Below are 23145 nucleotides of genomic sequence, written 5' to 3' on the forward strand. Positions count from 1 at the left end.
TAACGGACTGGTTTTCCCGTTACGTTTGTTGTCTTTCCCTTGTTCTATTTAAAATAATAAATAAATAAATAAATAAAACCTTTAAAAAAGTTTACGTGGACGTTTTGTTCACGGATTTAAAATCATGTTTCAAAATTATTCTCGGTTTACATGTATTTTTTATGAGAGAAAATACTGTAACAAATAATGAATTATGATTTAAATCATGACACGAATTCTCATACTAAACAGCATGTACGTTGCATCAATAGAGAACAGTCTGCAGACGTAATGTACATCACGCGTTACTGTGTCCGACTGCTACACAACATGTTCATGTGCTAGAAAATTCGCGTCTCTCACATTTATCTGACCACTATAATTAATTTGCAAGCACATTTATATCTATAATGTTGAATTATCACTTGCAATAATGACCTACTGCTGTTTTCAGGGGAAACAATGACGATACGCCACTAATATTTTTGTTTTCCTTTCTGAGTAAATTTATTATGAGGTGCCACTATTAATGATTAACAAATTATAAATCATGTCTTTGACACGGACTGAATAAATTATAATTCAACTTCATAAACATTATCGAATAAGGAGAAAACTACGCTCGTTTTTTGTTTTTTGTCCAAAAGTTTTAAAGAGTCAAAAGCATCGCCATTTAAGTTATGTTTGATTTTTAAACTTAGAATTTATGATTCTGATTTTATTATAATATTTTTCATCTCATAAAATTTAAATTTTAAATTTTTTTTTCTCATAAAATTTATATTAATAAATTAAAATTATTAATTTAAATGCGTGAAACAAACCGACTTACAGGTTGTGTATCTATACGTGTATCTATACGAGTATAATGACAGGTTGGTAAACAAAGGCTTCGCTGCAGTAATTTCAGGCTCAAATTCAAAATCTGTAAAATCCCAAAACAAAACGCTCCGATCTCTATCCCACTAATGGACCCCACCTTAATCCCCTTGTTTGTCTTCAAGTGTGTTTGATTCATGCTTATCTCGAGGATGTTGCCATGCAAAAACCGATCTCTCTCAATGCCTTCCCTCTCACGCTTTTTCCTGTTGGCTCTAAATACACATATCTCTGATGTACTGGCGGCCTACAAACCAACGGCGAGGATCAACCCATTTGGATTGGAATGCAGAATCAAAGGCGAGGGCCGTTTTAGATCTCGCCTCTGCTCAACACGTGTACGTCTCTGCCTCACCCTTTACTTTTTTCTCTCTCTACTTTTTCCCTCTCTCTCTGTGATGGTTTTGTGCGTGTATATATATATATATATTCATTTTGCATGCACTGAAAGTACTCTTCTTTTTAATTACTATATAACCCTAATATCCAAGCATCTAACAAAGCTACGAAAAGAAGAAACTTGCCATTCTTTTACATCTCTGTGCTTTGTTTTTTCTTAATTTTCTCATTGGTCTCATGGCAGCCTCAGTTGACCCGCTTGTCGTCGGCCGAGTGATCGGCGATGTCGTTGACATGTTTATTCCGACTTTGAGCGTCTCTGTCTACTTCGGCTCAAAGCATGTCACTAATGGCTGTGACATCAAACCCTCCATTGCTATAAGCCCTCCCAAAGTCGCCATCTCTGGACATTCTGACGAGCTTTATACTCTGGTCTCTGCCTTTCACTATATATAAACATATATATATATATGTATACACGTATTTCCACTTGTTTTTTATTTGTAGTTATCTATACATGTATGTTTATCATTTGCATGCAAGAGCTATTGCTCTTTCTTGTATATGTGAAGATAGATTTTGTCGCTGTTGTTGTTGCTTTTTTATAAAAAAAAAATAAAGATAAATTTGCTTTGTTTGAACAGGAATTTATTATTGTAAGATTGTCTTCCTTATTGTTTATGGGCTTTGTGTGAATCATGCAGGTTATGACTGATCCGGATGCACCCAGTCCAAGTGAGCCTAGCATGCGAGAATGGGTTCACTGGTCAGCTGATTCTATCACCTAACTTTTTCACTTTTTTATTTTTATTTATTTTCTACTTTTTCAGATTTTTTTTTTCCCGGTTTTCCCACCACGCGTATCATTTTTCTTTTATTGGTTCACACAAACTCATGAGCTTGTTTTTCTGGTGATTTCAGGATTGTTGTCGATATCCCTGGCGGAACAAATCCAAACAGAGGTAAAAACGCTATTTTATATATATATATATATGAAACGTGGACGAGAGAATAAGTTTTAGCTCAATGATCATCATCATCTACTAATCTGTTTCTGCAGCTTTGCATGCATGCAAAGATTCCCCTTTTAGTGCATAAATGTCTCCTAAATTTTCACACGAATATTTAGACAACATATAGAAAAGAACAATTAAAAAAAAAAACAACAACATTAAAATGAGAAAGGAATGGCAGAGGCCTTGCAGCCGCTGACAACAATATTTGATCAGTGGACCATTATTTCATATGATCAGAACAGTCATAAAGAATCTCTCATTAATTTCTAAGCAACTTGCATGTGTAGATTTTGTGCGTGATCGGAATATACGTATTGCCTTTATTTTATCAGAAAATCTAAAACAATTTTGGGTCACATCACATCACTTACTCTACCCCTTTATTAATTTATTCTTGAAAATATGCTTACGCGCAGACCTTATTTTTCTTTGTCCTATAGTTTCTAAACATCTGTCATTAGCCTAGATTTTTTCTGAAGCTTTACTAAAAGGCTTTATAATGATATCGTGTCGTCCAAATAACCTTACAACGTGTTGAAAGATGCAGAATTCATTGATTTTACGTGGAAAGATAAATATTCTTTTCCATTTCTTTCCGTTTTAACCCCACATTTTTCTATTCTTTTTATGTGAGGTCTTTTTAGTTCGTCGACTTAAATTAATTGATAAATTTTTAATTTAAATTAAGATATAATTTTATATGAGATTTTTTAATTTTAATAAAAAAATAAATATAATCTTTTATAAAAATTTATAATTTTAAAAAAATTTAAATTTAAAACTCAAATCGATGAAATGTTGTATTATGAGTTTTTTTTTTTTCTTTCTCTTTCCGTATGAGAATTTTAAGTGGTGTTTTCTTTCGGGTGTTGGACCTTACGTTGGAAATTCCATGCAATTACTCTACTCCTGCCACCTGCCACAGCATCATATGTAGATTGCGACACGTTGCTGCCACTTGTCACTTTGCCTGTATCACCTTCCATTTGTCACATTTTTCTCCTTGACACGTTTCAAACATGTAGAGCCACAATCGGATTTGGGAATATTGAATAATAAAAAAAAAAAGGTTTCGATTATATGACATGACTGAAGTGGGCTGAGATGGTCCAATAATAATACAATGTTGTTTTTTTTTTTTTGCTAATCCAATGATGTTGTTGTTTTTCTTCTAAATATATATATATATATAAAATCAGGAAAAGAGATTCTACCCTACGTGGGACCGCGTCCGCCGGTGGGAATCCATCGCTTCATTCTGGTGCTATTCCGGCAGAAGGCGCCGCTGGGACTGGTGGACCAGCCGCCGACGCGGGCCAACTTTAACACTCGCTATTTTGCCGGAAACCTCGACCTCGGCCTGCCTGTCGCCACCGTCTACTTCAACTCCCAGAAGGAGCCAGCCTCTAAGCGTCGCTGAGCTTTATATATATATATATGCCGTGCAGGCATTTACGTCGCTGCTAGCTTGGAGGTCCAACGAGAGGCAGAGATTGTGATATCATATATTATGGTAGTTCTAATAATGAATATTAGCAAATCATGTGTGTCGTTTGTTATAATTCATTGTTGCATGTCAAATATATGTATATGGCCGGTTAAGACAAGAGTCTCTTGCGTTTTCTAGATATTGTTATATTCATCTTTTTTTCAAGTGTTGGTATTTCCTAGTCTTTTAAATTTATAATAAAGAGCTTTTCTAATTTGTGTTCTTCTCTCTCTTGTTCTCTTTGTGTGTATATATATATTATATATATTTATATATGTATGTATGCGGTTTTATTATTTTTCTTTTTAATGTATAAGAAATGCTAGTTGCTATTAGGATTTGGAGTCTTGGATCTCTCTTATTAGCCCACCTTATACTTATCAACTGGGTAACAGAATTGGCCGAGAAATTGTGGGTCTATCAGATGTATGTTAGAAAATTAATTATAAAACTCACTCACCTAACCCAACTTAAGGGAATATACCATTTTATAAGTTATGAAGTTTTATCTTCAAATACGATTTTTGGTATCAATCTTATACGATCACACGATTTTTGATATCAATTTTATACGATCACACGATTTTTTATATCAATTTTATCCGGTCCCAATTCTCTCTCTGATCTTATTTTGTTTTGCATTAATTGTTCATAATTGTCATAGATATTTCACCCAACTTTTTATATAATTAATTCTTGAAATTTTAAACACTAATTATTAAACAATATACTTTTTTAAACTTGATATGTTCAAACCGTTATTGTACGTTTTAGAAAGGAAATAAACGAGTATTTTGCTACTGGTTCGACGGGAAAGTAATAGTTTTAAGTGAACCTTAAGAATCCCTGTACACTTCTCTGTCCAGCAAATGAAAAATTGACGCATCACTCTACTTATTTAAAAGACTAATCCGTTCATTTCACCGATTCGAGTTTTGTTACAGTAAAAAGCTCTCATAAACAGTCACATCTAACTCTTTTACTACAATAAAAAGCTCTCACATAAAGTCACATCTCAACTCGAATTAAAAATTCAAATCAGCGAACTAAACGAACTCTAAGACTAAACTCTTGTTTGTTTTATTGGTTTTGCTCAGTTCAACTCAACTAAATTTGAACAGTAAACACAGTTTGAATTTCATATTTGGTAAGCATGCAGTCTGAATTATATTCTTTATTTGAGCTGAGTTAAACTGTCCAATTTAGAGTTTAACAAACCATTTTTTAATAAGAAAAAGATGTCTACTATCTCATATTAAAATTTTAACTGCAAATCTAAATACCAATTCAAACTACAATTTAAACCACATAATCTGAATTTTATGTTCAAATAAAAAAGTTCAAATTAACAAAATTCGAACCAACAAACTAGAGGGGGCTAAGGACTTGTTTGGTTCACCGTTTGAAATGTTGTGATTTGGTTGGAACTTTAGAATTTGATTTGTGATTCGAACTGGTGTTTAGATATATATAAATAAATTGTAATTTAAATTGAGAAAAAATCTAAATTGAGTTTGTCAGAGTGTTAAAAATTGTCATTAAAGTTTTGCAACAAATATTATAAAACCTTATTGTAAATGACATGCTTGAACATACAACATAGATGAGGATCTATTCCTCTATTTATTATGAACATATAGGAAAAATATCATCTCAATTGGAGTTGAAACGAAGAAGTTATGACAATTTTAAGTTTGAAGTTGCAGAGAGAAAAAAAATAAAGAACAATTGTGTTTGAACTGTTTTCAACAATCCAAATTGTTCAATTTAAAAGGGGGTATGAATTCCAAAATCAACCATTTGAATCATAGTTGATGATTTGAAATGGTCCTTCTTTATTTATAAATTAAACACTAGTTTGAGCCTTTGGGCACAATTCGAATCGAATTGTTTGGTTCTAATTGTTGAACCAAATATGGATTTGAATGCACTTCATAACAGATTCGATATAAGTGTTGGAAATGTGGAAATGTGGTCCATCTAGGACTTCTTTTCATAAATTATTATTACTAGTGCCTTTTGAACTATAGAGTTATTTCCAGTTAACTTCTCAAATTTTAAAAATTTTTACTTTATCCTTTAAATATTGGATTGTTCCCATTTAACCCTTTATGTTGGAATTTCTATTAAAAACATATAGAAAAAAATAGAATAATGCAGTCACATGCTTTTACTATTTCAATATTTATTAAAAGCAAACAGATAAAAACCATACATAACTCTTTTTTTTTAAATGATTTTAACAGAAACTCTTACAAAAAGGGCTTAAACGAGATTAATTCAAAATTCATGAGGTAAAGTTAGAGTTTTTAAAGTTTAAAGGATAAATTAAAAATTACTCTAAAATTTAGAGAGCACCAGTGATAATAATCCTCTCTCCATACATCACCTACAAAAATTTGCCAAGAAAAAATACTAGCTTTTTCCATATTAGTTAGGATAATCTTGGTATAAGTGATAATTAAAGGATTTTCTTTTTCTCAAAATTACGGTTTATTTTGTACCCGTAAGTCATTTACTATCGTGGAGACTCGTCTTAAATGGATGAATTAGTCTTAACGAGTTAAAGATTCAGAAATTGTATGAATACTATTTTTTTGAAACTTATTTGAAGTAAGTAGCATGGATTAAAATATTTTAAAGTAAATAACACACGTATGGGTATAATCTATATATTCCTAATTTATTTTAGAATCTGATATTTAATCCAAAAATGCTTCAAAATAAATAGAATTTGCCTCTTTTTCTATTAAAGATTTAACTTTGTGATGAACTACAGGTACTTTTAAATTCTTGACATGAAATTGGTCTATGCCTTACATATTAAAAAGTACTTGAAGGACTATCATTGTTAATAAAATATAAATCTTATACGTGAGTTCATGAATGAAAATGTCCACGATATTATTGACATTTCCACAACATTATTCATATTTTGAAGTCTCTAAATGAATAATAAGAGGGAGAGGGGGATATATTCCTCCCAACGTGTCCATAAAATATTCACAATGTCCAAAAATATCCGTAAAATCCGTGAATATAGGATATTTTTTAAAACGTCCAATAACACCACCCGATGTGTCTATAAAATATCCATAATGTTCAAAAATATCCGTAAAATCCGTGAATATTCGTAAATAGCCAGGATATTTTTGAAAATGTCCAAAACACCAAAAAAAATTTTTGCACAAAAATTAATTTTGTAGCACATTGTTTTCCTATTTTTTTCAATAAAATGTGACAACATGATTCAATTCAAAAGCAATAAAAATATCAAGACTTAATTAGTTTTTTAAATAATTTTTACTTCTTAGATTAATGATTCATATTCAAATACTGGAGAATAAGATTTTACTCATGCTATACAAATGAAGATCATGGATGTAGGACAATAGGTCCTAGTGTTAAGGCAATTGGAAAACAATTTACAAAAAGATGTGGTGTGACTCAAATGAATCAAAAAAATTGACGACTGTTCTGTGGCCTTGAGTTTTGACTCCATGAGTTTAGGAACTAAATAAAGTTCATATAGTTATAATTATCCATATAATTCTCACATGGGAGTTACTTTAAAAGTACAAAACTAAGATGATTTGTTTGATATATTAATGTATCCTCCATCACAGGTCAGTATTGAAATGTCATCACACATCTCTGAAGACTACTCATTAAGTTGGATAAACTAATAGTATCCAATTTATGAGTTAACAATGGAAAGCGATCAAGAAAAATATGTAGCACATCAACAATTACCTCCATAATTATTCAAGGGTAATACCTTGATAAATTATTATTTAAATCAAGATCAGAACTTGCCTAATGAGCTTTCCAACCTGTTAAAAACTTGTTTTAATACTAAAAATACTTTTAAGTCCATGTATATTCTACTATGTTTGGTAGTTAATTTTTATTTAATATAATGAATTATTGTGCTTTGTTTATATTATGTATGTAAAATTATATTTAAATCATAATATATATATAATTACGATAATTTCTTACTATACTATTTAACATAAATGTCATATTCCCAACAAAATGTGTTATTTTTGTTATTAAATTAGTTTAAATTAAATAATATTAATTGTTTTTAATATTTTGTTATAGTTTTAATAAAAGGATTTTAAGATTTTCTCAATATATCAATTATTTTTTAAAATATTTATCAATATTAATATTTCTGTCGCATCATCCGTAAATCAAAATTTGACAACTCCATCGACATTAACATTTTCATTCACATGGCAGCACTCTCAATTAATGGGTGGTACTTTACTTTCTTTACAGGACCAAACCCAAAACCGTTCCGTTGCCATTCTTCTTGTAGAATCGTTAAGACAAAATTTTAAACCAAAAACAAAACAAAAAACAATAAAAAACTACAGTCAAAAGATTATAATGGTTCAGAATTATAATTTAAAATTATTTTTAATTTATATGTATTTTTTATAAAAAAAAATATTATAAAAAATTATAAATTATAATTTAAATTAAGTACGATTCTACTAATTAAATGTGCATTAATACATATTTACACGTGTCGTGTAGTCATCTTCTCTCTCCTTCTTACCTTCTCCACGTGTCCCATCATTTCCCTCCTCTTCATGCATTGCACTAAATCGAGCAATAGACGCTAATCACTTCCGCCAATATAAAACCCAAAAGCTTTCAAATCTCACAGTTTCCTCTCTCCCCTTTTTCTCGACAACTTGTCACTTTCCCGAGAAAAGTCGAGAAAATAAAAAAGGAAAAAAAAATGCCACAGCTCGCGGAGACATACGCGTGCGTGCCGTCGACGGAGCGAGGCCGGGGGATTCTGATCTCCGGCAGCCCCAAATCCAATGCCATCCTCTACACCAATGGCCGATCCGTCATCATCCTCAACCTCGACAACCCTCTCGACGTCTCCGTCTACGCCGAGCACGCTTACCCCGCCACCGTCGCCAGATTCTCCCCCAACGGCGAATGGATCGCCTCCGCCGACGTCTCCGGCGCCGTCAGGATCTGGGGGACCCACAACGACTTCGTCTTGAAGAAGGAGTTCAAGGTTTTGTCTGGTCGGATCGACGATCTCCAGTGGTCGCCTGACGGGATGAGGATCGTCGCTTGCGGTGAGGGCAAAGGGAAGTCCTTCGTCCGTGCTTTTATGTGAGTGTTCTTTTCGTTTCTTTTCTTTGATTTTGCTGGTTTTTTATTGGTCTCTGAGAAATGAAGGGAAATTTATTGGCTAAGTTTGAATGGTGCTTATGTTTGCAATGAATATATTGTAAGATGATTTGTGTTAAATGTTTGGTGTTGCTTAATTTTACCTAAACCGGGGATTTATGATCTCGATTTTCCTTTGGTTGGTTTTGTTGTTTTTCTTGTTTGATGGGTAATGAAGGGTAAATTGGTTATCTACATCTGAATAATGCTTTAGTTTTATAATAATGAGTAGATGTGACAATGTTTCTTAATTGTTCGATGTTGCTATGATTCATTTTCTTTGGATGATGCAAAGTCTCTTCTCATTGAAACATTGTTTGGATGGGATAAAGTAGTAGAACAATCGCTATCTTTCCTTGGAAATTAATTTACAAATGAGCCTTGGACTGAGTGTTTACTTTCGTCAAAGACATTGAGACGATGATGGCGTCTGAGATTGCCAGATTGGTATCATGTACATAAGGGCCCATTAGCTATCTTTCTTCCAGTGCTTCTCTGGAAAAATGGTGTGCCCTTTGTGATAACAAGGTGTCAAAAGTATGGGGTGTATCGTTGATAACTTATCCCCTAAGCAGCCTGGCTGTAAAAGGAAAATGATTTGATGGTGGTACATGCCCCGTAACAAGGACAAACTAACTTGTTGAAATGAAAAAAAAAACAGAGAGAGAATCAGATATGAAATTAACCCTTACTTTCGTGATAAAGTGTCTCCTGATTTATTTGCAAATTTGAATGATCAAGCACTTTATTTCTGCCTAATAATATAATTAAGCATAGTGAACACACTCCAAGCCACTGCCAATCTGAATCTCTCTACGTTTTGGTTTGACATGGCTATCTTCTAGGATATTATATCGTCACCTAAACTCTTTATCTTCATTTAATTTTTTAACTTTGTTCTGAAAGGAAGAATATGTAGTCCTATTACATGCTGCAAATTCTAATAAGGAAACTTTGTTCTGAAAGGAAGAATATGTAGTCCTATTACATGCTGCAAATTCTAATAAGGAAAAAATAAATAAATAAACTATTGCATGCTGCGATTGCTTGAACCAGTCACTATACTTGTTCGGCACATTTGTGTCAGAAATTCTTGCCTCATATTTAGTTTGCTTTACTATATATTGGCATGCCTTTTTTATTCTATTTAAATTAAATTCAATCATATGACTTACTGTTTATACTCAATGTCGCGAAAGGTGGGATTCAGGGACAAACGTTGGAGAGTTTGATGGCCATTCAAGACGAGTTTTAAGCTGCGCATTTAAGCCAACACGACCATTTCGAATTGTTACATGTGGAGAGGACTTTTTGGTGAATTTTTATGAAGGGCCGCCATTTAAATTTAAGCTATCTCACAGGTTAGACACCACAGACTTGAGGGCATGAGGTTTAGTTATGAAATTTTTTCATGTTGTTGTTGTTATAGTTTCAGGCTCTAGGCCCAGACTAGTTGCCTGACGTAGGCCCTACCTAACATGTATCATATTCTACACCTTGGTAGTTAGCATTGGCTCTACTTCTACTTGCTGCATTGTTGTCATAGTTTCGGAAGTTGATGCTGAGCTCTGTTTAACTCAGATATATTGCTGTAATGGGCTCTTATAAGAGGCCCCATTGCACAGGATGAGTTGTCCATAGGACAAGCTGCAGCTGTGCTCTGCTGACCTGAATTCTAATACATCTCATAGTGATCTAACAAGTGCTGATCAACATGAGATTGTAAACGGATTTAGATGTTTTGTTCTTTCAATAACTTTAAATGAAATATTGTTACCTTATTGGTTTCAGGGATCATTCAAATTTTGTCAATTGTGTAAGATTTTCTCCAGACGGGAGTAAGTTCCTAAGTGTCAGCTCTGACAAGAAAGGTATTCTCTTTGATGGGAAAAGTGGAGAGAAAATTGGAGAGCTTTCCTCTGAAGATGGACATAAAGGCACCATTTATGCTGTTAGTTGGAGTCCTAATGGAAAACAGGTAAGCATTCTTGTTGGTTCTAAAGTGGAAACCTTTTTCTTGTGTTCATCATGGGCCCAAGTTCTTGTTGATCATATTCTTGGCCTTTTGTTTGTTGTTTGCTTGTTTCCATTGAAAATTTTAAATGGTTGTCTTTTGGAATATCTGGTTGTTTGCTTGAAAGTAGTTTAACTATCGAACATTGTATACTATATGAATGCTTAAAGAAATATTTTAAAGCTTCATACATCTGAAAATTGTAATTGTGAACGTATGAAATGATAGACATCGGATTAATTGATACTGACACTCCCTAAATATGAGGAGTTTGTTGAATAGTGAAGCTTTTGGTTTGCTCCCTCATTGTTTTTGGAGTTCATGCGTCTAGAACTGTATATTCCAACTCAAACCCACGAATCAAGTATGTGGGTTTGTTAGATGAAAGTTAAAAGTACAATAACATTAACAATAATGAGCACCAATTTATTACATAGAGACAGGTAGTTAGTGTTAGCAAAAATTTTGCAGTCGCATTTGAAATTGGATTGACATGATAGGTATATGTTGTGTTCCTTTTCCTTTCTCATAATTTATCTAACCTTTGTTTCATTTGTGGATGATCCCCATAGAATTATGTTCTTTCTCATACTTCCTTATTTTGACAATTTTGGTGCTGTGTGGAATTCATTATTGATTCTTGTTGCTTATTACTTTACTTGTTGGGGCTGTATTGGGCTGCAAACTTTTTTAGTTTTAAGGCAGTAGAAAATTAGCAGAACACACCATTAAGGCTGTTAATGTGCAGGTCATTGTAAAACAACGAACAGAGAATAGAAAAAGTAAAATTAGAGAACACAGCACACTGGCAACTGAAGAATGGTGATTCTTTTTTATAATTGTTATTTATTTTTTTATTTATTTTTGTGTGTGTGTGTGTGTTTTGCAGAAGTATATTACCTGACTTGTTATTTTTTGTGCCATGTGAAATTCATTATGGATTCGTGATGCATATTGTGTACTTGCCGGGACTATATTGGACTGTTAATTTCCCTGGCTGTTTTATATCTTTTTAGGCAACGGAATTATTAGAACAAACTGCTAAGGATTTGTCACGCCCCGAAACAGGGGTTAGTGACGTGGAGGCTCGTTTGGAAGTTAAACATGATTAAGGAAGTAATTTAAGCATTTGGAAATATAATAATCAATACCAAAAGTAAAATATTAAAGAAATTTACAAACAAGTCTCACATTTATAGTGAAATTAGATTACAAGAAAGTGATGGGGTCTTTCACACTTTTTAATAAAACAGGTTTAAAACCAAGCCTCTGGCATCATTTAGGGTCTCCCCAACAAGATATTTAATATTGTACATACATGAAACAAGTAAAGAACATTTACAGACATCAACCACAGTCTAGATATGTTTAAGGTTTACAATCCGATAATTTACAATTCTTACATTGAGACAACAAGAACGGAAGAGGGCGCAACTACTCCACTTGAACCGCACAAGCGAAGGTTATCAGAGTTCGCAACTTATTAAGCACTACTTCTAGCGTTGCCTGGGAGGGGTTAAATATATATAAACAGAAGGAAAACATGAGCAGAATGTCCAATAGGATATATTTTAAAAAACTTGATAAACAAGTAAATAAATAAATAAAAGTGTTCAGTCCCAACATAACAGTTGGAACCTAACATCCTTTTTCTGAAAGGAAATATAAACTCAAAATTTCCATATTACAGGCATCAGCAAGTAATTTATAACTATGATAAATTACTTACACAACCATATACACAAGCCTTAACACCACCGTAGTGGCCCGGTCCGGGTTTCGGGTTCTGCCCTCGAGGATACACTCTGCATATCCTATTTAGGTCATTAGCGGGCTTACCAATTCGCAAGATATCTTAAGAAAACATTCATTAAAACTTTAGAATAGTTCATTATGATTCCAATAGCAATATTCAAGCTATTGTGTTAAAGTACTTTTCTTTATCAAACATGTCCTTTCTTTAAAACATTTATATAGGCTAAAAACTCTTAAAACAGGCTAACAAAGAAAATGACAAGAAATCCTACCTTCGAATGTCAAACATGTGGTTAGCTTCACGCTACCCTAGCCTCCACTTTCCTCAAAGCTTTTAATCCGATTCCGCAACTAGCATTGACACAAAACAACGTTTTAGGATTCAACCCTCATTCCTAAAACAAATCAAGCTCAATCGAACACAATGATTTCCATTAGTGTGCCTTGATCAAATTCCAAATCTCATAAATCATTTCCAAGGATTTTGATCTCAAAACATGGATTAAAGATGCTAATCCATCTTCCTTAAGTTCCCAAATGAAGCTAATTTGGGTCCTCTTTGAAAACCATGGTAAAAAATAGAGCTTTACGACAAATCTGGTTCAGATCACGTGTGCATCGGTCGACAGATGACAGAGAGGTTCATCTCCACCGGGTGGCCGGTGGAGAAGGGACCGGTCGACCGGTGGGAGTTGAACAGAGCAGCTGACATGGCCAATCCGAAGAAAACAGAGCCAAAACCTATGAGTTCAATTCCGAAATATATTCAAAGAAAACAACAAATCCAGGTTCCAATTACTAAATCAAGTCCAAAGAACCATAAATCCCCAAATTTCACCGTGATTTCAACCAAAACTCATCAAAATCCAACTCGAACTGAAAATAAGTTTTTCAAAGGAAAAATCCAAGATTCAAGAGAAGTTTTTCTGAAATGTTACCCCAAATCCTTCCTTTGATGTTGAAAACTTCTTAAGGTTCCTCTTTAGTTCAAGATTCTTGAGAAAGGGTAACAAATTTTGAGAGAAAGAGAGAAAGAGAGAACGAGAGACAAGAGAGAGAGGGAGAGAGAGCGTCTGAGAGTGAGAGAGAGAGAGAGAGAGAGAGAGAGAGAGTGACGAGCTGAGAGAGTGAGGAAAGAGGGGGAAAAAAAAGAAAAGGAAGAAAAGAAAAGTAGAATGGATAAACATTAAAGGTATTTAGGAAATCAGATCAGAAAATGTGTCTACACACACTTCTGGATTTTCAATATAAATACTGAAAATGTTTAAAATCCTTGAAAATATGTAAACTTAAATATTAGAAAGTATCCCGTGAACATGATTCATTAATTAAACCAGATTAGGCACATTAATAAATCTCAATTAATATAATTAATCTTGTTTAATTCCTCGAGGTGTTATAGGATTTTAATGTGCATATTCTCTTAAACAGCAAACAAAGAATAATAAAAGTAGACCTAGAGATTCTCTGGGAAAAAGAAAAAAAAAAGCCTTTGAAGAAATAGAAATTATGATTATTATTTTTGTGGAACTATCTTTCCTATATATAGTTAATTGTATTGCAATTCAAGTGCTATATGAAATTCATTATGGATTCATTCATATTGCCTGTATTACTTGGGTAGTATTTTACTGCTTTCATCGTTTTTATCCTTGTAAAACAGCAAACATGGAATAACAAACGTAGACTCAGTTCCTCAAAAGAGGGGGAAAAAAAGTAGAATAAGGGAACACAATGCTGAAAAGGGGGAGTTTTTTTACTTCGCCGGGGATTCCAGTGATCTGGAAACTAAATAATAATCAGCTATTAACTCATAAGGACCTAATAGAGTCCAGATTACAGCACAAGAAGGAACTAAAGATCAGAATCACAATTCTTTGCGGCAGAGTCGTGAAACTTTAAAAATCATAATAGCTTTATCCTCATTCTTCTGTAATTATCGCAAACATGCCCCTACAGAGTAAGAAAACTAATTGCTAGAAAGGAGAGAGAGAGAATTAGTTTTGTTTGCTTTGTAGCTTCTGTAACGGCCTTAATAACTTTAGAGGGTGTTTAGGTCCCAGGGGGCTACTTCATGACGTTGGCAAAACAAGATTTGACACCTATTGCTGAAAGTTATTGCCTTAACATATGTGTTACAGATCACATAGACTGACATGCGGCAATGAATATCGAGTGTTGGGCACGATTGCTGAACTTAGAACAAAAAATATAGTTTATTGTAATTTTCCCATTTACCTTTTGTGTAAAAACAACTCACATTAATTTTTGGAAATATATCACCCTTAATCCTGAATATTGATGATAGGGGATGGTTCTTCACACACACACACACACATTTAAAAAAAAAAATCATTATGCTACTAATGAGCATGTCAGAATACAAAAAACATAGGTTGTAGGTTATTGTACAGAATACATATGTAGAATACTATAAATTCATAAATGATATATTAGCTATGGCTAAAGTGGTCTATTTGATTTACCTTCTGTTTTCTATTTGTTATTGAACCTGTTTAACTATTCTCCTTCCTTTAATGCACTGATGCGTTTGGTTAATGCTACTTTCAGGTGCTGACTGCATCTGCTGATAAATCTGCAAAAGTATGGGATATAACAGAAGATGGCAATGGCAAAGTTAAAAAAACATTGACTTGTCCTGGGTCAGGTGGTGTAGAGGACATGCTTGTTGGATGTCTATGGCAGAATGATTATCTTGTTGTTGTTTCTCTTGGAGGAACAATCAGTATATTCTCAGCAAGCGATCTTGATAAAGCCCCACTGTGCCTTTCTGGGCACATGAAGAACGTTGCTTCATTATCTGTTTTGAAAAGTAACCCAAAAGTTATATTATCCAGCAGTTATGATGGTTTAATAGTGAAATGGATTCAAGGCATTGGATATAACGGTAAGCTACAGAGGAAGGAAAACTCTCAAATCAAATGTTTTGCAGCTGTTGAGGAGGAGATTGTTACTTCTGGTTTTGACAATAAGGTGCTAACATGTGTATTTTCTTTACTTCTCCGGAGAAAACCAAATATGATCTGACTTCATTTAGTTTTTCCGATTCTTGTTAGTATGCATACAGCATACCAAATTGCATTCAATTGCCTGCATGAATTTCATCTCCCTCAGTTGCTTCCGTTTTCTTTTAACTATGACAACCAGGTGTGGCGGGTTCCCTTTAATGGGGATCAATGTGGAGATGCCGACTCTGTTGATATTGGCAGTCAACCAAAGGATTTGAGCCTTGCTCTTCACTCTCCTGAGCTTGCACTAGTTTCCACTGATTCTGGCGTTGTCATGCTCCGTGGGACAAAAATAGTATCAACCATTAACCTTGGATTTCCTGTGACAGCATCAGTGATTGCTCCTGATGGAAGTGAAGCCATCATTGGTGGACAGGATGGTAAATTGCATATATACTCCATCACGGGTGATACACTTACAGAAGATGCAGTCCTTGAGAAACACCGCGGTGCTGTTACTGTTATACGCTACTCTCCTGATGTTTCAATGTTTGCATCAGGTGATGCAAACCGTGAAGCTGTTGTCTGGGATCGTGCCTCCCGAGAGGTAATTTCTCAGTTCCCATATTTTTGTTTCATCTTTTTCTCTAGCATTAATGTTAGTGGGGAAAAAACGTGCATCCTAAGTGAGTGTGCATGTCTATATATATATATATATATATATATATATATATATGGTGGCTGCTCTCATTTTCTCTGAATAAGTGAATATAACTGTAAGAGCTCATAGTTCTGGGGCAGCTTTTCAGGATTGCTCTTCTCATAATAGAAGGGAATGTGATTACAATTTTTGACAGTCTCTCTACAAGTTACTATGCCATACATGGTAGTAATTGGGGAAAATTAACCTCTCTGAAATTGACTTACCATATGAAGTTAGAAACAGCCGAACTAGAAGCCCTGCATCTTTTGACACGCTATAATTTTACAGGTGAAGCTGAAGAACATGTTGTACCACACCGCGCGAATAAATTGCCTTGCTTGGTCTCCTGACAACAGTATGGTTGCTACTGGGTCACTTGACACATGTGTCATCATATATGATATCGACAAGCCAGCATCGAGCCGGACAACTATAAAGGGTGCTCACTTAGGTGGTGTTTATGGATTAGCATTCACTGATCAGCAGAGTGTGGTGAGCTCTGGTGAGGATGCTTGTGTACGTGTTTGGCGGTTAACTCCACAGTAATGCGATGACTGGGGACGTTCTTGGAGACTGTAAGGTCAAGAATAGCAAACTTGTTCAGCATGCTGCTTTGGTTTCTATCCGTCTTGTTTTTTCATTCAATTTTGTCTCGCTTTCACATTCTGATGAGAGAATGGGAAGGTTATACGTCTCTTCATTATCGGAGACTACCAGGAAGAAGACTTCGTTTTCTTTTCATTAGCGATCCAAAGCTTCGTGATCTGTAAGATGTTTATTCGATGTTGAAGTGCGCTGCTGTCTGGCTATCTAATCTAGGAGAGGAAAATTTTGCAAAAGATATAGAGCAATGCCGATGTCTGCCTGCAAAATGTGTAATCATAGAAGCTGTTGCATGTCATTGTTTGGAGCATCAGAGGTACTTTTAAGTTGTCTTTCCCTTTTGTCCTTTCACAAACCCCCCTTATGCGATTTGTGGCGAGAGGAGTGTTGTGTGTTTTGTACAATTGCTGTTATTTTAGTAAATGTGATATTTATGAGGGTGTTTTTATCTGATAGTGTCAGTGCTGCATCTTCCTTTCTAAGCAAGGGGAATTACAGGAAGTGTAAAAAAGGTCACGAGTGGTTTCAATGCTTGTATTTTGTGTTTTGTAGTGTAATTCGCGGTTCATGCACCATCTTCAAGACTATTACAACGTTGCAAACTTCTATTCCAAGCAGTTTGTGAGCTTGAAATTTTGCTCCAATGCGGCCTATAATTATTCAGATATATCGGATGGTCTTAGAACTTCTTTTCGCGTACTAGTGGTACTGTCCTTGCAACTTTTAGGGGGCATTTGGTAGATAGATCCAGAATCATGATTCTGAATTCTGATTCAGATCAGTATTTATTTACAGTGATTTTGAATCATGATTCAGAATCAGTGTTTAGTTTGGATGATTCGGAATCTGATGTGATGTTTTAAACCAGAATCACTCATGATTTTAAAACCACTCCCCTCTTGATTCAAGGTGATTCAAACCCCTGATTCAGAATCGTGATTTGAACTTAAAATCATAAATTATGGTTTTGATTCCAGAATCGTGATTTGAACTTAAAATCATAAATTATGGTTTTGATTCCAGAATCGTGATTTGAACTTAAAATCATAAATTATGGTTTTGATTCCAGAATCGTGATTTGAACTTAAAATCATAAATTATGGTTTTGATTTCAGAATTATTATTAAAATCACTTTGATTTGAATCTTCGTACACACTCAAAAGAACATAAGGCTGATCGGAACAAAACAAGATAGTCAATTCATGAAAGAAATCAATATTTGAAAAAGAGGAAAAAAAAAAACCCCCCAACAAACAACACAAATTTCTCATTATAAGAACCATGTGAATTTAATTTTTTAGATTAAGGTTTTTAGTGACAAGTCGCTCAAAAAATTATCTTCGTGAAGGGTTAGTCGAAATTTCTTATTAAAAAAAAAAGCATAAAAGAACTGTCGTGACAATTTTTGATATAGGCCTTTTAGCGGCAACGTATGTCGTCGCTAGAAGGTTTGCATGAAAGCAAAATAGGTTCGCAGGAAACAAAAATTTTCCACTGTCATTTGGAGACGACAAAGTCGAGTTTTAGAACTTGTTGCTAAAAGTATGATTTATTGTAGCGAGTATGGAATCAAAAGCTCTAATAACAGGCGAGGTGACCAATCAAAGTGATCCCTTCTTGCCATTCAGATTTATACACTTCACCATTTGTCTAGGGTTTTTGGAATATCGAAGTATTTTCTTATTTGAGATTACATTTCTCATGGAATATTCAACACGTGTCATGCTCGGAATGGATGATTTCAATCTCATTACATGTTAAATATCAATCTTGGTCTTTGCTATTGAGTTGGTTGGTAAATGAGATATAGTTCAGTCAAATTGAATGTTGATGGTTCCCTCGGAATTCATCAAAGTCCTCTAGTGGTTTCATTTAGGGTCCCGTTTATTTTACCGATTCGAGTTTAAAATTCGAGTTTTGTTACAGTAAAAAGCTCTCAGAAACAGTCACATTTAACTTTTTTACTACAGTAAAAATCTCTCACATAAAGTCACAACTCAACTCAAATTAATCTAGATATCGAGTGTAATATGTCCTCCGCCTCGACCTACAACAACTATATATTTGCCCGGCGTGTGTCTCATTTTTCGAACTCTGCCATTAAGAGAAAGCCCCCAACACTACCCACATTCAAAAGCTTTAACATAATTTAGTAATGCCTATGTGTTTGACATATCTCACATTACACATGACACTAGGGGCTGGGTTAAAACAGAAAAAAAAAAAAAAAAAGTGCAGCACACAACTCTAATCTGAATAGAACACTATTCCTTTCCCTTTGGCGTAAAAAGTTTTGTCTCGATGAAGCCCTCCAGAGGTCATGATATCAGGGATCTTGCATACGAGTGATATCGGGTATGTATGTTTCATAACTCAAGTTATGAATTTGAGTTTTGTATGTGAGAAAAAAATACTATTATAAAAAAAAGTTAAATTTAAATTTTTATGAGAAAAAATATTATATCAATAGAACTTAAATAGTGATTTGAATTGTGAAAACAACAAAGTCGAAAGAGTCACTGAGCAGACTCTTCAGGGATGCGCTTATTGATTTGCAATATTTTGCAAATTTATTTGCTAGCTGTGGGATTGATTTGCTACAGGAAGGCCTATTGGATTGAATTAGATTTCCATACCTAAGAAGTTAACTATTGCAGGATTTGAAAACTTTGGTTTTAATGGATTGATTTGCTGAAAAAGTAAGGATATTGCTATGCTGCTTAAGTCGTCCAGGTACATGGGAAATAAATTTGGATTGATTTAGTGAGAGTTACAATTGAACTTCATCTTTGTCTTTCACGTAGCCTGGCGATTCGTTTTCGTTCTTCTTTTTTTAGCTTTTGCTTTCTTTTAATTTTTCCCTTAATATTTTTCTTTATTTTCTTATACCACTTTTCCCAGTATTATATTTTAAAATGTATTCCATTAAATTTTTTTTTTTTTCCTTTTTTAACTTGTAGAAATATTTTTTGTTTGAGTATATGCTTACTTAAATATGTTTTTCATTTTCACATATGCACCTTAATTAGCAGTTTTCTATTTTTCTATTTGATTTGTACTCAATATGATCTTGATTGGTATAAAAATAGTAAAGAGCATGAGTGTTTGGTTTCTCCATGTTGCCTAGCCTATTTTGTTCTTTTTCTATCTTTTACTTAACTAATAATCTTAGGTCCCGTTCATTTTACCGATTTAAATTTAAAATTCGAGTTTTATTACAGTAAAAAGCTCTCATAAACAATCACATTTAACTTTTTTACTACAGTAAAAAACTTACATAAAATCACATTTTAACTTGAATTAAAAACTCAAATCAGCGAACTAAACGGGCTCTTATATTATTTTGTTCTCATTACTTTTTACTTGTAAACTCATATTTAAAAACGTGTTTACTAATCATTTTTCTTTTTTAGCCCTTTAAAATATATATGTTTTCAAACATACCCTTACTCATACATCATTCTCCTTCTTACATGTACACATTACTTTAGTTTCTATTTGATTTGTTCTAAAATATGTCATGTTTATAGAAAGCGTGAATGTGTGCACTCAATTTCCTTATGCTTTCATTCCCCCTCTATTTTCTTTTGTTTTTCGCATTTTTTATGAAAGAAAATATCTGTGTTTTAAACTTCCTTAAATAGACAAGATATAAATTTTAAATCAAAATGATTTTCATCTCAATTAAAATTGTAAAAAATATAGTTTTAAAGTAAACTCAAAAACACTTAATTATGTATAAAATAAATTTTCAATTGTGTAATAAACAATAAACAACTACTTAAATAATCTCAACACGACAACATGTGCTGTCCGCACGTTCTCAGGAGCATGTTCTCCAGCTAGTTTAACAATAAAAGTAAAAGAATGTTATTTTCTCGGGATAATTCCCCTTAAGATGCTGATCTCACACCAATCGATGTCTGCCCAAATTTTGTGGTCCCCAAAGTAGGTAAAACGATAGTTCAATCTTGAATTATTTCCCCTTAACCTAGTGGATATGAAGAGCGGTCATCCTTGTACACTTTTTATATTTTTAAGACTGTTTAGTTCGTTAATTTAAATTTTTAATTTGAGTTAAAATGTAATTTTATATAAGAGTTTTTTACAATAGTAAAAAAGTTATATGTGATTGTTTCTGATAGCTTTTTACTGTAAGAAAACTCAAATTTTAAACTCGAATCGGTAAAATGAACGAGACTTTTATAATTCTCTTAAGATCAATCTATCGTGAACAATATTCCTTTTCTCAATCTAGGATTGATTAATCTATATAACAAATTCATCCATTCCTCGACATTTATGACTTCGATTTTGTTACAATGAAAAGCTCTTAAAAATAATCACGTTTAACTTTTTTACTATAATAAAAAGCTCTCAATAAAGTCACATCTTAACTTAAATTAAAAACTCGAATTAGTGAACTAAACAGATCATAAGTCTTGTCTTTATAAAATTCTTATGTTGACTTTTAGAGCCTGTTGAGTTCTTTTCTTTCGTAGAAGGTAGATCAATAGGAGACAAGGCAAGTTTTGACTAGAAGACACGTCAACATCTCAAGGTAAGAAAACCAACCTTGTTAGAAAGTTAAGCTTAAAGTTTTAAGGTCCGTTTAGTTTACTGATTCAAGTTTTTAATTTGAGTTGAGATGTGATTATTTCTGAGAGCTTTTTACTGTAACAAAACTCGAATTCTAAACTCAAATCGGTGAAATAAACGAGGCTTTAATGTTGAGCTGTTATGAGAATAATGTTGGCTTAAGAATTTTTGCCTCTAGAAGTTAGGATTTTTGATTGAAAGTGATAAGAGCGTGTCTAGAGTTGTGGTCTAGTTGTTGTGTGACATGATTAAAGACTTGTAACATAAAAAAATAATGAAAATAAAATCTTGCTGGTAGACTAGAAAGTCTTGCGAAAAATGTGATTCTAATTTGGCATGAAATCTAAGGTTTGGCATGAGAAATGGTTAGTATGGAATGAAAATATGGACTTTATAATGCTTATATATGATTTACTAAGATCTGGAACGTTTGGGTTGAAAACAAAAAACTTTTAAAAACTGAGACGAGTGAAAGCACCAGTAGAAAAGACGACCTTCATTGACAACGTCCTTGTTAGAGGCCGAACTAGGCATAGAGTCCAACAAAGAACCGATAGATCTCATCAAATAGAATAACTTTTATGTTTAAACTATTGGCTAACTAAGACCGGAAGGTATAGAAAACGTCAGAAATTGATGGAAGTTTAGGCCTAGCAGGAGGACCCCCCATTAGATTGGCGAATTAGGCTTAGGAAAACAGAACATAGTTGTAGATGTTGCTAAAAGGACTAAAAGTTTCATGTTGAGTTTTTATAGATTCTATTTCGATAAAAAATTAATGTGTCTGAAAGATCTGTTGACTAAATTTTAACCGATGACAAAATAAAGCAAAATTAGAGAGAGAATATTTACAGAAATAAGACCCGAAATTTTAACCGATGATAAAAAAGGTTATTTCACTGACGATAACATTCTTGGTGACTAAGATAAGACCCAAAATTTAGGAGATTCAACTCAACCCTTGGAGAGGTTCAGGAGTTAGGTATGAGACTATCAAGAGTCCGAACAAGTTATAAAATTAGAGAGAGAATATTTACGGAAATTAATTAAGTTAATTATGAGATTTCTAAGTAAATAAAAAATGTTGAATAATTTAATTAATTAATTAATTAATAATTAGCATAATTAATTGATTAATTAAAGTTAGAAAATGAAATGATTTAAGACACGAGAATAATTAACCCATTGAGTAATAAAGCTTGCAAATAAATTAACAAGTTAATTGAAGAAGTTGATTAGTTAATTTATTTGGAGAATATTTTTAAACTTAGAGTGACAAAAATTAATTAAGGCCCAGTTTATTTCACTAGTTTAGTTTAGTTCAACTCAGTTTGAACAGTGAGCACAGTTTGAACTTGCGTTTGGTAAGCATGCAGTTTGAATTATATTTCTCGTTTGAACTGAGTTAAACGGCCCAACTTAAAGTTTAGCTCTCCCCTCAAGTTCAACCGTTCAAACCATTTTTTAGCAGTAAAAAGTCCCAACTCTCTCTGCTTTTCACACCTACCAAGCACAAATTCAAAATTTATTCCCTGTTCAATTAAAACTTTAACTACATATCTAAACGTCAATTCAAACTACAATTTAAACCGCA

At 33.4% G+C, this 23145-nt stretch overlaps 2 protein-coding genes across 2 annotated transcripts; both read left to right on the forward strand.

Annotated features, from left to right (window-relative positions):
- The first annotated feature begins 1376 nt into the window (after positions 1 to 1376).
- Positions 1377 to 3816, forward strand: LOC21400397 (protein MOTHER of FT and TFL1). Its single transcript, XM_010099282.2, has 4 exons — positions 1377 to 1629; positions 1902 to 1963; positions 2119 to 2159; positions 3413 to 3816. The coding sequence occupies exons 1-4, from the start codon at positions 1435 to 1437 to the stop codon at positions 3631 to 3633; spliced, it is 519 nt and encodes a 172-aa protein (XP_010097584.1). The 5' UTR covers positions 1377 to 1434; the 3' UTR covers positions 3634 to 3816.
- Positions 3817 to 8352: 4536 nt separating this feature from the next.
- On the forward strand, positions 8353 to 17619 carry LOC21400398 (actin-interacting protein 1-2). The gene is made up of 6 exons (XM_024166387.1): positions 8353 to 8850; positions 10107 to 10268; positions 10699 to 10885; positions 15248 to 15670; positions 15845 to 16252; positions 16637 to 17619. Exons 1-6 carry the CDS (start codon positions 8459 to 8461, stop codon positions 16892 to 16894), a joined length of 1830 nt encoding a protein of 609 aa, XP_024022155.1. The 5' UTR covers positions 8353 to 8458; the 3' UTR covers positions 16895 to 17619.
- The last annotated feature ends 5526 nt before the right edge of the window (positions 17620 to 23145 follow it).

This window comes from Morus notabilis, unplaced genomic scaffold, assembly GCF_000414095.1.
Source record: "Morus notabilis unplaced genomic scaffold, ASM41409v2 Scaffold884, whole genome shotgun sequence".
Classification (NCBI taxonomy): domain Eukaryota; kingdom Viridiplantae; phylum Streptophyta; class Magnoliopsida; order Rosales; family Moraceae; genus Morus; species Morus notabilis.